General features: G+C 39.6%; 1 protein-coding gene across 2 annotated transcripts in view; it reads right to left on the reverse strand.

The window, feature by feature from the left end:
* LOC111868634 (palmitoyltransferase Hip14) overlaps positions 1 to 13,676 on the reverse strand; it is a 39,311-nt gene extending 25,635 nt beyond the window's left edge. For both annotated transcript variants that reach the window (XR_002843540.2, XM_023859468.2), the window contains exons 1-5: positions 13,063 to 13,676; positions 11,116 to 11,244; positions 8,581 to 8,780; positions 5,354 to 5,563; positions 129 to 291 (exon numbers count right to left, since the gene is read on the reverse strand). Coding sequence is in view for 1 of the 2 variants with exons in the window: in XM_023859468.2 (XP_023715236.1) it covers positions 129 to 291; positions 5,354 to 5,563; positions 8,581 to 8,780; positions 11,116 to 11,244; positions 13,063 to 13,116 (756 nt within the window). In the remaining variant the exon portion in view is untranslated. The remainder of the gene's footprint in view (positions 1 to 128; positions 292 to 5,353; positions 5,564 to 8,580; positions 8,781 to 11,115; positions 11,245 to 13,062) is intronic.
* Positions 13,677 to 13,683: the final 7 nt, after the last annotated feature.

Genomic DNA, 13,683 nt, shown 5'->3' on the forward strand with positions numbered 1-13,683 from the left:
CACGTGTTAACACACATAATGCATTTACATTTTTCTGGAACACTCTGGATTTGTTTCTAGCGGTTGAGGAGAACACCTGAGCATTCATCTGAGGAATAAGGATTGGAATTAAAGAAGCATGTACTGACCTGTGCATTGGCAATATCAAGGCTTGCCCCCTGAAGTACAAGAGTAGAGATGGCGGTATGGTTCTGAGCAAGGATTGCCCAGTGCAGTGCTGTGTTACCTTGCAGCTTATCTTGTATTGTTGTGCACGCACCAAACGTTAGGAGGAGACGTGTTGGGTCAAGACTACAGTGCAAAAAATGATAGAACATTCAAATATCTTACCAACTTCAAAGGAAATTGGTTTCAACATTAGAAAGAATCACCAGAATGTCCCACAATCCAGTACTGTAAATATGAGGGTACATGCACGGTTAGTCACATCATCCTGAAGATGGAGACATAAAACGTCTATGAAATGTTAGCAATTCACCCTTCAAAATTATCACCAGAACACCAAGCCTCAACAAATTATCACAAAACACAAAAGCCTTAGGATTTGAAATACTGTTTACTGTTAACGATTATCCTCTTGGAGCTCCAAACAGGAGTTTATTTCAGAAACTACCAGAAAGCGAAATCTCGTATTTCTTCAAATACATTTCACCCTTTAGCCCTTTAATACTGCCAGAGTCCCAGTAATACAAATTTCTGGTTTAGACTATGACAGCCCACAAGTCATATCAGCACATTTCACCTTCATCTTATTCTGTGTAGATATTGCTGGAACTAAATCTATGTCATCTGCCAAAAAAGTTGAATTACAAGTATGTATCAGACTGAACACATTCATCAACACCGGCTTCACAGTTTAGGGCTAACTGACCTGTTCCACCTATATTTGAAATTGGTCATACCACTTCTTTTCAGGTTATCTGATTATCCTGTGTCCACGTGGTTGCTATTCCCATGCTACTCCTAGCAGCCATGCACCTTATATTCTCATCACATGGGCTTCTCAATTATTTCCATATACTGTACGTTCATATTACAAATACTTTCTAATCCTAATTCTGTTCTTATACCTTTATTGTTTCTTTTTAACAAGTACAAGTAGCATGTATTCTGCTGCTGTTCTCAGAAACCAGATTTCAACTGCTTTCATCTTCTTAACTGTTCTCCTTTTAGTATCCATATAAATTTGCAACCTGTAGCAGTAATGGGATTTCTGTTATCTTACAAAATTTCAGCAGGGTTTCCTTTCACATTTTCTTATGCAATGTTCCAGAGAAATATCAAATTTATTTAACCTGTTTTCTACATCTTATACTTTCACACAAATACCTAAATTTATTTACTTCATCAATTACATGTCTTGATACAATGTTCCTCTAACTGGTTTATAACCTACAAGGTTCATCATCTTGCTCTTCTTGCAAGGATTCTGATACTAAATTCTTCAGTAAATCCAGGTAAGGTAAAGTTGTCCCTGTGCTTGACTAATTAAGCACTACGCCATGAAGGCATATGGGGGAGTGGATGTATAGACCAACATTTTCTCAACCTCGGCCCTAGTTGAAGCTTCACGCTCTGGCCGCTTTACCCCCAGGGAAAGAGCTCCCTGTNACTAGTTGGACATGAGTGGTCAGCTTCACGCTCTGGCCGCTTTACCCCCAGGGAAAGAGCTCCCTGTATCCATTGGTTAAGAGGCTGGGTGGGCCCATAGCCAGTCTGGACAACATGGAGAAGTGAAAACTCTTGGCAAACTCTAACCCGTCAGTCATCTAGCCCATAGCCAATCATTATACCGACTGCGCTAACCCATAATTCTATTGTCTTAAAAACCACTTCTTGTATAACTCATCTTCAGACTAGGTTATCACTATCTGGCCATATGAAAAATTGTTTACTGTTACTCTTCTTTACATAGGAGTTTGCCTGTAGTGTGTTCATCCATATTGTCACATGTTACAATGACTCTCAATGGGTTCTAGATTGGAGACTGGATTTACTGACCACTTTAACACAAGACTTAATTATAGCATCATCACTGATTCACACTTTACCAATCATGACAGCACATGCTAAGTTTTTGCAGTCTACTTTCACTGGTCGTTTCCCGGTAATGATTTTAAGAATGGACATTCTTCAACTGCACTGACCAAGTCTTCTCCTCAAAGTCTCCCATACAATTCCAGTCATCCTTCAATTGTTCTCCTTATAACCGTGAACCAACAGAAAACACAACTCTACTGTTGTTGTTCCTGTTGTTTCCATGGGAATGTGTTTATTTTCACAGGCATTACCCAGTATTGGCTGCATATACTTGCTTATTAAAAATCTGTTACCTAGCAGCGAATATTGTTTCGGTGTTTGTTTCAAGGTCATTACCCAGTAATGGTTCAACATGCTACAGTACTTTAATAATCTGTCAATATGTACATTAAATTACATTAAAAGTGGGAAAGACAGAGTTCAAATGTCCTGTGATTATGATGCAATAATCCATATCTATCATACAACAGCGTGACTGTAACAAATCACACAATTCTTCTAATTGAAGAAAGCAGTCTTCTGGGATTTGGCACCGTGTATATGTGGTGTCTGCTTTTACCGGTTCTCACGGTCTCTTTGCTTACAGATTTCTTATATATTTTTTCTTCTACCCTGAAGATGGAGGCGATATGTTCCTCCAAAACGTCGGTTAACACCACATATACACGGTGCCAAATCCCAGAAGACTGCTTTCTTCATAGTCACCGCCGTGAAAGCCTCAAATCTTACAATTCTTCTAATTCTTTTACCACTCTTTCTTTTGGAACATAACACCCAATAATTATATGGTCTCTTCCTACTTTCTAACATAACGACATTCTTTTACATACTATGTAAATGAACGGATTCTGCTCCAACAACTGTGTACTGACAATACATTTTTTCTTCAGAAGCTACTTATGGTTAAAGGTACCGTTAACCTACCTTGTGTCTCATTCTCATCTAAAACTGCATTCCAGATGCTAACTGCAAGCACTTACACCCTTCAGATTTTAGCCAACAGCAAATATCTTACAAGAGACACCATCTGAACTTCTCTCCAGTCAAGTAGCCTGTTTGTGTGTACTGTATCACAAATTGGAGTTTTCCAATGACTGTCTCTGTGTTTTGAGTTAAAATTATAATAATGAAAGAGAGAAGCTTAGACTTGACTGCAAAACTTGAAATAATACACCATGTGAAGCTGGTGACTCATCAAAGACCAAAATAGGAAGACAGCATGAACTGCCTTCTTCAGTATTCACCCAACTATCACAGTATATTATTTGAAGTTTGCATTCAATGTGTATTCAAATCATGGCATTTAGAACCTGCAACATAGCATATGTATGAGTGTAATGATGAGGCTTAAACTTCTCTACACGTTCCTCAAGCTTGATGCAAACTGACACGTTTATTCTCACACATGCATACACACGAGCAGTGAATTATGGGCAGAAAGTGGATGGGACTTGTAGGTATGCAATAAACAGTGCACAGAACTTTTCCTTGCAAAGAATGGTTCCCTATTAGCTATCAGTTTGGAGCACAAGAGGTTATGTAAGTATGACAATGAAAATGTTGAATTATTCTCATTTCCATACTTTCGTGACAACCACTTCAGGAAAGAATAAATACCAACACATCAGCATTATTTTTTAATTTACTGCCATATTGTGATTTATGTAATTAAAACTTAAGTTATGTACTTCAACAATTTTTAATACTACAAGTACCTGTTAGACAAGCACTACAAACTTCATAGGTTCTGAAAAAGTTCTATCTTCTGAGTAAAATGCCATTTATCCTCGTGAAAGTCAATCACTGTTTCCAAAGAACACACCAGCTTCATCTTCAGGGTCAAGGAGTATGCCAAGCAAGCCACCAGATTACAGCAGGCAGCAAGCAGAGCTCATGCTGATTGTTGCTTTTGAAGTTAATATATTTATTGTAAGATTTTATTGATCTACACGGCACCACATCCCAGAAGACCGCTTTCTTAATAATAATTATATAATATTAATAATAATAATATATTTTACTATTTGGTATTTGGCCTGAATCCTGTAATGTGATAACCACAATGTTGAGCAATAACCACACCAAGATCGGAGGTCACAGTTGGAAACATAAGGGCCCCTTCTCTATGTTACTCCTTCATTGTTGTTTGTATTCTTCATCTGCTAACTGCTATATCCTCTGAGTTCTATTACAACAGTGTCACTGAATTATTTAATGCACTGTGCTGCTTAACCAGGACCATCTCAAGTAGTTGTTAAAATGTCCCAGGAAAGATAATGGTTTGTTGCCTGATTATGCTTACCATCTCATGGACTCATTTTCTACTTGCTGCCTTCTTCACTGGGGTCTTCGTTGGCTTACCCTTCAACCCTGAAGATTGAAGCCATACATTCCTAAGAAATGTTGGTTGACTTTCAGGTATATATTCCAGAAGGTAACATTCTTCAGTCACTGTCGTGAGAACTTCAAATCCAGCTTCAGAGGATCTCATTATACGGAGGCTACATTGTACCCCATAACAGAGCACCATGTCATTAGTAGTTTTTTTCCCCCTTTCATCTTTTCTTTGTCAGAGAGAGTACTGCTATCTTTACATCACTTCCTTTATTAGTTTTGCTAGTTCCAGCTTTCTGTACATAAAGCCCTTTATGTTTCATGTTGCTACTTTACTTGTTTTCATAATTTCTAAATGTTTAAGTCAGTGCTAGATTTGCCCACCATTGTTTTGTCAGTCTTGCATTTTGCATTTTGCATTTTGGAGGATTTCAATACGGTTTCTTTTGCACTGTATGGGTACCAATCCTTCTTATAACCCCCAACTTGGAAAACCTGACATTTCTAATCGAGGTTACCTTCTGCCAGATGAGTTGTTTTTCCAAAATATGGGCCTTGGCTTCCAAGGTTTTTTGCGTGAATACCCTCTCTTAGACTTTTGTGTTCCTGCATCAAACTTAAAGGGCAGTAAGTCCAGCCATGATCGAGGACCCACACTTTGATTTGTTTACTCCGTTCACCGAGTTCACCATGTGAAAGTGTTCAATGAGTTGGATCACAGAGATTAAGAGCCACAACTTACTGTCACCTTGCATCCTGCATTCAATCCCACAACCCCACCGGAAAAGTTAACATCATTAACACTGAATAATTTCAGGAATGAAACTTGTGAAAATACAGACATAACCTCCACACTAAGTCATTCACTTCATGCTTGGAACACAGAACTGCAATAGGTTCTGACATCAATTTTATTATAAATACCCAAAACTACACTTCATCAACCTCACACACAGAGGACATACATTTAACACTTTACCTAGTCACTTTATAGGCACTCCACATGAGTGGTGTCATGCCATTGCGATCCTGCATGTTCATGTTGACGCCCTTTGCAACAAAGTATGCTACAATGGCAGTGTGACCAAACTGTGCTGCTAGGTGTATGCAGGAGCAGCCTTCACCATCCCGCAAGGAAGGATCTGCCCCATGCTGCATTAGCAGAGTGACACTGCCCAGATGTCCTTGCCTGAACACACCAGCACATTAATTCATTAACCTTTACCAGTCATGCATTACATCTTTTAATACCAGTACCACTACTCCCCCCACACTTCACCCCCTTAATAGCCCTGTAGTACCAGGAGATTTATAATCCCCTATCCTTGGATGATACATTTGATTACCTTAGAGAATGGATTTGCTACTGTATGCTTATTTTAGTATAAAACAATGTTCTAAGAAGAGCTTAGGACGCTTTCTTCCTTCAAATGTTACAGTGCCAAATGCTGAGACTAGCAAGTGTTATAAATGAACACTAATTATTTATCCATTTCTCTGCATAATTTTCACTGGTTCACATTTGGATTAATTTAATTTTGTCACGTATGATCTCAGTGTTTCATCCTTTGCCATGTTTGCAATTGTGGACATGGAAACAAGGTTTCATATAGAATTTGTAGGTATATTTATGATTTATCTCCATATGAAACGTTACATGCCTAGCTGCAGTTATTGACATCAAATCAAAGGTTAAACATATGTTTGGTGCAGTTGTCATACTGTTTATATTCTAAAAAACAATTACAGCAAAAGCTGCATACTTCTCAAATATCAACACAACCTTTTTTTTTAGAATCCTACATTAAATGGAGACGGGGTCACTACAGCCTCACACATTCACACAACCACCATGTCAGTATTACTGGTGGTAAGAAATCTGAAAGTAGAGACCTGATGTTCATACCAACTTTCATGAAAATATTGACTGTTGATATAGAAGTAAACGTGGAGAAAGCCACACATACTGATATAATAAGCCTAAGAACAGCTGGGGAGGTAATCAGAAAAATATATTCTAGCATGTACAGCTATTGCTGTGTGAAAAGCAAAATGTATTGCTTGGCAACAGCCAGTAAACATGTTAACAATACCCTGGCTACCGCTAGGGAACTGCTTGGTAAACAGGTTCCCACGGCAATGGATATGCATGCAATGGTCAAGGTATTGTTAGACTATAACAATGGAAATTGTGTTTTCTCTGTGGTTCATGTTCAAATATTATATAAGCAGGGTCAGTCAAGTTCTGTAGTATACACTTGACAAAAGGCCAAGCGTATTCATAAGGGAACTGCTTGGTAAACAGGTTCCCACGGCAATGGATATGCATGCAATGGTCAAGGTATTGTTAGACTATAACAATGGAAATTGTGTTTTCTCTGTGGTTCATGTTCAAATGTTATATAAGCAGGGTCAGTCAAGTTCTGTAGTATACACTTGACAAAAGGCCAAGCGTATTCATAAGAGACAAACCCATCTTCTCATCAGAGAGGATGTTACATAAGGACTATTACTACAAGAGTTCTGTTGGAAAAAATCTCTGGTCATGGGCCTCAAGGGGCCTGATGCCAAGATGAACTGATTGGCAGTAAACTGCCAGTTGTAAAGTAACTTTTACTTTGACTTTGTTCTGTAGTAGTCAGTTGTCAGCAGTTTAGTTGAGTGAAGTGATGAGAAGTAGCTGGTTGGTGAGAGAGTTCAGTTGTCAGTTGAGAGTCAGCCAGTGAAGAGAAGACTAGGATGCTGGTGTGAAATGGCCGCCAGCCTGGAAACCAGTTACAGGAGTTGTCATTTGATAAGAGTTCTGCATGGACAGCTGTGACAAGAGGACCTGAGTGCAGGAAACTGANGCTTCACGTCAGAGAGGCTGTTACATAAGGACTATTACTGCAAGAGTTCTGTTGGAAAAATTCTCTGGTCATGAGCCTCAAGGGGCCTGATGCCAAGATGAACTGACTGGCAGTAAAATGCCAGTTGTAAAGTAACTTTTACTTTGACTTTGTTCTGTAGTAGTCAGTTGTCAGCAGTTTAGTTGAGTGAAGTGATGAGAAGTAGCTGGTTGGTGAGAGAGTTCAGTTGTCAGTTGAGAGTCAGCCAGTGAAGAGAAGACTAGGATGCTGGTGTGAAATGGCCGCCAGCCTGGAAACCAGTTACAGGAGTTGTCATTTGATAAGAGTTCTGCATGGACAGCTGTGACAAGAGGACCTGAGTGCAGGAAACTGAAGAATCTCCCTCGGAAGAAGCCATTGCCAGGAAAAGGTTCGTGGAGACTTATATACTGAGGATAATAGTCTGCATGTGTCATTCATCTGTAAAGTATAATTCCAAGTGGTGTATACAAGTGGTCAATAAGTACATTCAACAATCCAGAGCCCATCTACAGTCACACACAAAAATCGTGACAATATTAAGAGAAACAATATATAAAGCTGTGAAATGGAATGAACATGCTTAGGATAGGGTCAGATGGCTGTTGTGAAAACAGTGATGAACCTTTAAGTTTCATTAAAAAAGGAAATTTCTTGACCAGTTGCTCAATGAAAACCCTGTGGAAATTACCAAACAGAATCTACATGATTTTACAGAGCAACAAGGTAAACAAAGTGTGTAATTGGATATACAATTAACGTACACAATTTTCCTTAATACACAAACTAAACATAATGTGGCATGTTGATCGAATGCTAGACAATGACAGCAAACAAACAACCAGACAAGGGCTGTTACTAGGAAATGACCCATAAACAGCAACAGAGGAATGGTGTTTTCTGTGCAGTCCATGCCAAGATGTTTTAAGCAGGGTACTTAGTGAGGAGTTAGTTCAGTCATTCAGTGAAGCAGAGTCCATTGGTTGGTGAGTGAATGAGTGGAGTTGGTTGGTGAGTTAGTGAGCTAGTCAGATGACTGCTGGTGTTCAGTTGCTGTGAGCTGCTGCTGTTAGAAGCTGGTAGCTGAGGCTGGGGACCGTTCAGGAACCCAGAGGAAGGGGTACATCTGCCGTTGGAAGCCATTACCAGAAGACTGGTGAAGACACAGCAGGCTAAGAAGACTTAAGTGTGTGCTCCAGTGAACTGTATGAGTAAAGTGTGTGAATTAATAAAATGATAATTACTTGTAGTCATGGATCTGTAAGAGTTCAATAAATCCAATTACCAATCCAAAACCTGTCTATAGTCACTCTATCATGTGACAATAACAATATCTCACCTTGTTGCCCAGTGCAATGGTGTCGCCAAGAGTTCACCCCCAACTGCATCAACAACTGCTCCCTTGCTGATGTAATAACGAATTATCTCACGACGGTTGTTGATAGCTGCCCAGTGCAGAAGCGTGACTGTCTCACTGTCGGGCTGGTTTACATTAAAACCTGCCTCTACCAGCTCTTGACAACGTGCAAGGGACCCATACTGAAAAAGGATCTTGTTAATATTCAGCTCCGTCACATTGTGAATTTTAGCAATATTACACTGCAAATGTATCCAGCAAGCCTAACTAACTCTCTCACTGTTAAGCCTTTTGTTACAGGCAAGCAAGAATTGTCAAGCTGTTCTTATAAGTTAAATAAACTACAAATCATAGTACCTGTACCCATGATAAGAAGCAGGTTCAGAATTACTAGGTTTCTGGACTTTGTCTATTATCAACATAGTTTTTCTCAAATAGCTGAACCCAGCAGCCATGATTACGAGAAGAACAACCAAGCAACAGTTGAATGTGCTTTAAGAGATAAATGGATAGTGAAAGAAACAGTCAGCCAGCATAACTATGCAGTGTCTCTATTATGGTTTATCTTGCATCACTCTCGACTGCAGCCGCAAATGACTTACTGTAACATATATCAGATCCCTTTGTATTTCTGTTCTAGTAAGACATTCAGTAATCTGTTTTGTATTTGCATTTACAGCACTGAATGTTGATGGTGTAATATATACATGAGCAGCAGGTTTTTCTATGAGATACTTATGTGAAAAATAAATCATAAAAATTGTGTAAAAGAAGATTTCACTGTATCTTGGTATTTGAGTTCCAACGCAGCCTCCGTAGTCTAGTGGTAACGTTCCCACCTCATGACTCAAGGTACGCGGGGTCAAACCCGGCAGAGGTCGTGGAATTTTTAAGGGCAGAAAAATTCAGGGAACAAATCCTCCAGGAGGGACTTTAAGCCGTGGGTCCCATGTCATAGATTTGCGGCATGTAAAAGATCCTCATGTCTCTATGAGACCCCTGAGCAAAATTAGGTAAAAAGTTTCCCGCCCAAGTATTTTCCAATGCCTCCGGTAGATGGGGGAAGTATCGGGTACCACGGCGAGTAGAGGGGCCAAACTCACTGGCTGAACGGGGCTGATAGCAAGCACCAGTATCGGAAGGGTATGGCGACTGGTAGAATATCAAAGGGGGACGTACAATAGATCAACAACTGGTCGCAGTGCATGGGGAAACCCACCCCCTCCAATAATGAATAAATGAATGATTTGAGTTCCTGCTTCATCAGTGTTTTTCAAACCAGTGAAAAATGTGGGTTCAACAGGGTCTTTCTTGAACAAGCAATATACTAGACAGAATACTGTGACAACTGGGAAAAGCTTGACAAAACTGAAGGTGACTACATGGGAAGAGAGAAATTTTTATAACTGTTTTTTCAGGCAGTACATGAGAGTCCCCCTCGTTGGTGGCTCCACCTAATCGTGGTGAGGGGGTTTGAGTATGCCAAGGACCCTGAGAGCTATACCAGCGGTAGCGTAGCTACTGGCAGGGCCTCCCTTGCTGGACAGGTCAAAGGGTAGGCATCAGACGAAGAGAGACACCAAAAACTGATGCCGGAAGCAGCGTCATCAGCAGCGACTTGAAGCACAGAGTAAATAATGCTCGAGATGGTTCAAGTTCGTATAGCAACAGGCGTGACCAGAGTGGTTTGAACGGCTGTTGTACTGCGATGTGGAAAGCAAATGGAAAAACTACCACATTATCACTTTTCCTGGATAGTCTCTTTCCAAAACCAGAGATACCATGTATGCGAGATATTTCATTTGAAGGAGAAAGCTCTAGATCGCATCAAGTGGAGGAACTGTTTTGGAAGAGACTGTGGACCTGTCGTCTTGACAGATTACTGATGAATGAATGAATGACATGAGAGTGTTCTTTACTCAATACTTTGGTTTCTTACTGCTGAAGCTTGGTTCTATCTGAGTGAGTACACCAATGCAGCAAAAAATAGGTACTGGAGCAGTGTTAATCTGAGATATACTTCTAAAGTTCCCCCTTCAAGCCCAGAAGATTGGTGTGGTGTGCCACTACTGCTACAAAAATAATAGGACCCATATTTTTAACAGACTATTAATTCAAAGTGGTGTGTCAGTGACACTCAGTGGCCTATTTCTGAGAGCATTACAGAAAAAGGAAGGACATATGGTTATTTCATGTAATACAGTGCTATAGCACATGCCACTAATTCCTCAATTGTGCTCTGTCTGGATTATCTTGTTGATGGGCCAGAAAAACAGAAGTTTACTGGATAAAAAGTTCCAAGGCTACACAGGTTACATCCTAACACTTTGTTCAGAACTCCATTTCTCACAGACACAATGGAGTTGTAAATGGTGTTTATGTTCCCAAACCACCAAAATATCAACCTAACAAAGCCTCCTCATTACCTCACTTAGTTCACAGGCAAGGAAATGGGTTAACTACTGGAGGAAAACAATAAAGCATTTAAGGACCCTATCAATGAAGTATTAACATTACCTGTGTAGCTTTCACAATGTCAAAACTGCTGCAGTCATGCTCAGATGTTGTAGTGACTGGTTCCTGGAATATTGTGCTCGTTTCATTGCCCTTATCTCCATGGTAACCAGAACCAGGTTTGCAACCATCCTTAAAGAGGGAATAGAAATTTTGATGGCAGGTCCATTCTTCTCTTATTCCACTCATTTTACTATCAATCACTTCTCATAACCAAAAATTCGGTATATTCCATATACTTCTCATTATGACTGATCTTGACTGTGTTACACTGGAAATGGAACTGATTCTTGCTCGGCAGACCACTGTTGGTCACTGAATATTAAACAACAATTAAATCCTCCTGGCAAGTAAAGCCTCTTCCAAGAACACTGAAATTTTGCATTTTGCCCCCAAGTGCATGGACTATTATTTTACTGATGAAATCATCTATGCAGTTTCATTTAGGGATATGGTTTTATAAAATGCTGACATTTATCATAATCATTACAGCCATTTTCAAGAAAAACACCATTCTGTGTTCTGAGGCCCTTCTATAAGGTTCCAATTTTTAAAAATTGGAAAGTTCATATACACCAGGCATAGACCTGTGATGGTGCTAGGAAAGTGCTCATCCATACAGACAGTCATACAGACACATATTGTAGTACAAACATGCATAGACACATACACATACAGTATTCCAAAAACCACGTTTTTGGACTAAAGTGTGAAAACGTGTAAATCTGTCAAAATCTTGAGAACAATTTTTTCATCATCACAGTACTTCCTCACATTATAATTATGAGAAAGCAAAATTACAGTTGACTTGAAGGGTTTTGTTGAGGATGGGTGGAGAAAGTTTGTTCAAAATTTAGAAAGCAAAAGCTGAGTACCTGAAACATATCTGTATTAAAACTACATTCACAGATAATATATATGACAGGGTCATATGCTATCAAAATATCTGGAATGTATCATACTGAAGCATACATGACTGCAAAGATGTGTTCCATTTTTTCCTCATATTCCATTATAAAAAGTCTCACATGAGGTTGTAGAACTGGAAAAAAAATATATATACGTATATATCATGTACCAAAGTTTTATATGAGGCCTCTTTTTAAAGACACTCTTCCACATCTGCTGAAAGCCAGAAATTGTGAAGCCCGCAGAGACAGCCATTGCTAGGGAAAGGCTCTGCAACAACACCCATTTCTAGACAATGGCTCAGTAAATGTCATGTGACCGTGGCCATGCATATGTATGCAAAAGAAACGTGCTAGAAGCAGCATTTTCTGTACAGTCCATGCCAAGGTTATATAATGAGGTGCAGCAACCAATTTGAATCAGTATGAGAAAGGTTCTGGACCCTGGCTAGAAGGCCATGGGCAGAGCAATACAGTCTTGATGTCTAGGAAGTCCAGTCTAGAGACGTAAGGGCGTGAGGAATGGTGGGAGACCCTTTCAAGGGCACATCCATCCAAAAACAGAACACAGTAAATGTGTAGGTTTAGGTGCGTATTCTTTCGACTTGAAGTAAACTAAACATAAACATGAAGTAAACATAAACAAACATAACCAGGAAGTAATTGTCCGAAACAAATATTATTGTGTAACATATAACAATAGGTCATAAGTAGTGTATTCCGCACGAACATTAACTACTGGAGACAAAACCATTTTTGGTGGAATAAATGTTACAGGAAATGCGAATAAAACATTTGATAAAATTTTTCTGACATGCATATTCGGCCAGTATTTATTAGTGACAAGATTTACATCAGCTGCCACATTTTTATACATTATTGTGAATGTGTTCGTGATTATGACTGACAAATGGGGCTTGAACATTTGTTTATGTAGCCATAATTGCATGAATTTTGAGCCAGTTCATTATTGTATAAAAATTACGAGACAGAATGGTGTCATGCGAAGAATTCTGTAGTTTTTTAGTTAAAAATAACTTACTTGTGTTACAAAATGCATTGGGTTGCAAGTAGCATCAACCTCTCCGGCAATCATCGCAAATTGTGACCTTAGGATTTAAAACATACTCTGCACGATTCAGTTACATGAAGCATTCACTTCTGCGTAATATGTACACTCTTCTACATATAATAATTGAAGTTCCGGCTTCAGGTGTCAAAACGTAATATTCACTCATGGTCCCATTACACTGACGACACTGACATCGACCGACATCAGCACTATTATTTGATTCACATCGGTAACTGTTCTCCAACGTTTAATACTCTCTGACAAAATTTGTGTGACACTCGAAGGAAACTGCATTGCCGTTTCCACAATTTGCGCTGCTCCATTCTGTATCATACGTTCAGCTCGGAAATTGCGGTTGCCAGTTTCCTTTGTGTGCCCTCGTCCAGTAGCATCAGTAGGATTCTACAGTAGTGTAGTACTAGGTCTCAACGGTCTCAACAGCGCCAAAGACGCCAAAGACTAAAGCCCCTAACCGTGGTACCGCGTGGTACTTCTCCCGAACATAGAGCACTCTATCGGCAACACTCATACGTGTGAATGTCACACTGAAGACAGCTGAAGACAGAGTCTCGACCGGTCACGACGCAACAG

Source organism: Cryptotermes secundus, unplaced genomic scaffold, assembly GCF_002891405.2.
Source record: "Cryptotermes secundus unplaced genomic scaffold, Csec_1.0 scaffold696, whole genome shotgun sequence".
In the NCBI taxonomy this organism is placed as follows: Eukaryota; Metazoa; Arthropoda; class Insecta; order Blattodea; family Kalotermitidae; genus Cryptotermes; species Cryptotermes secundus.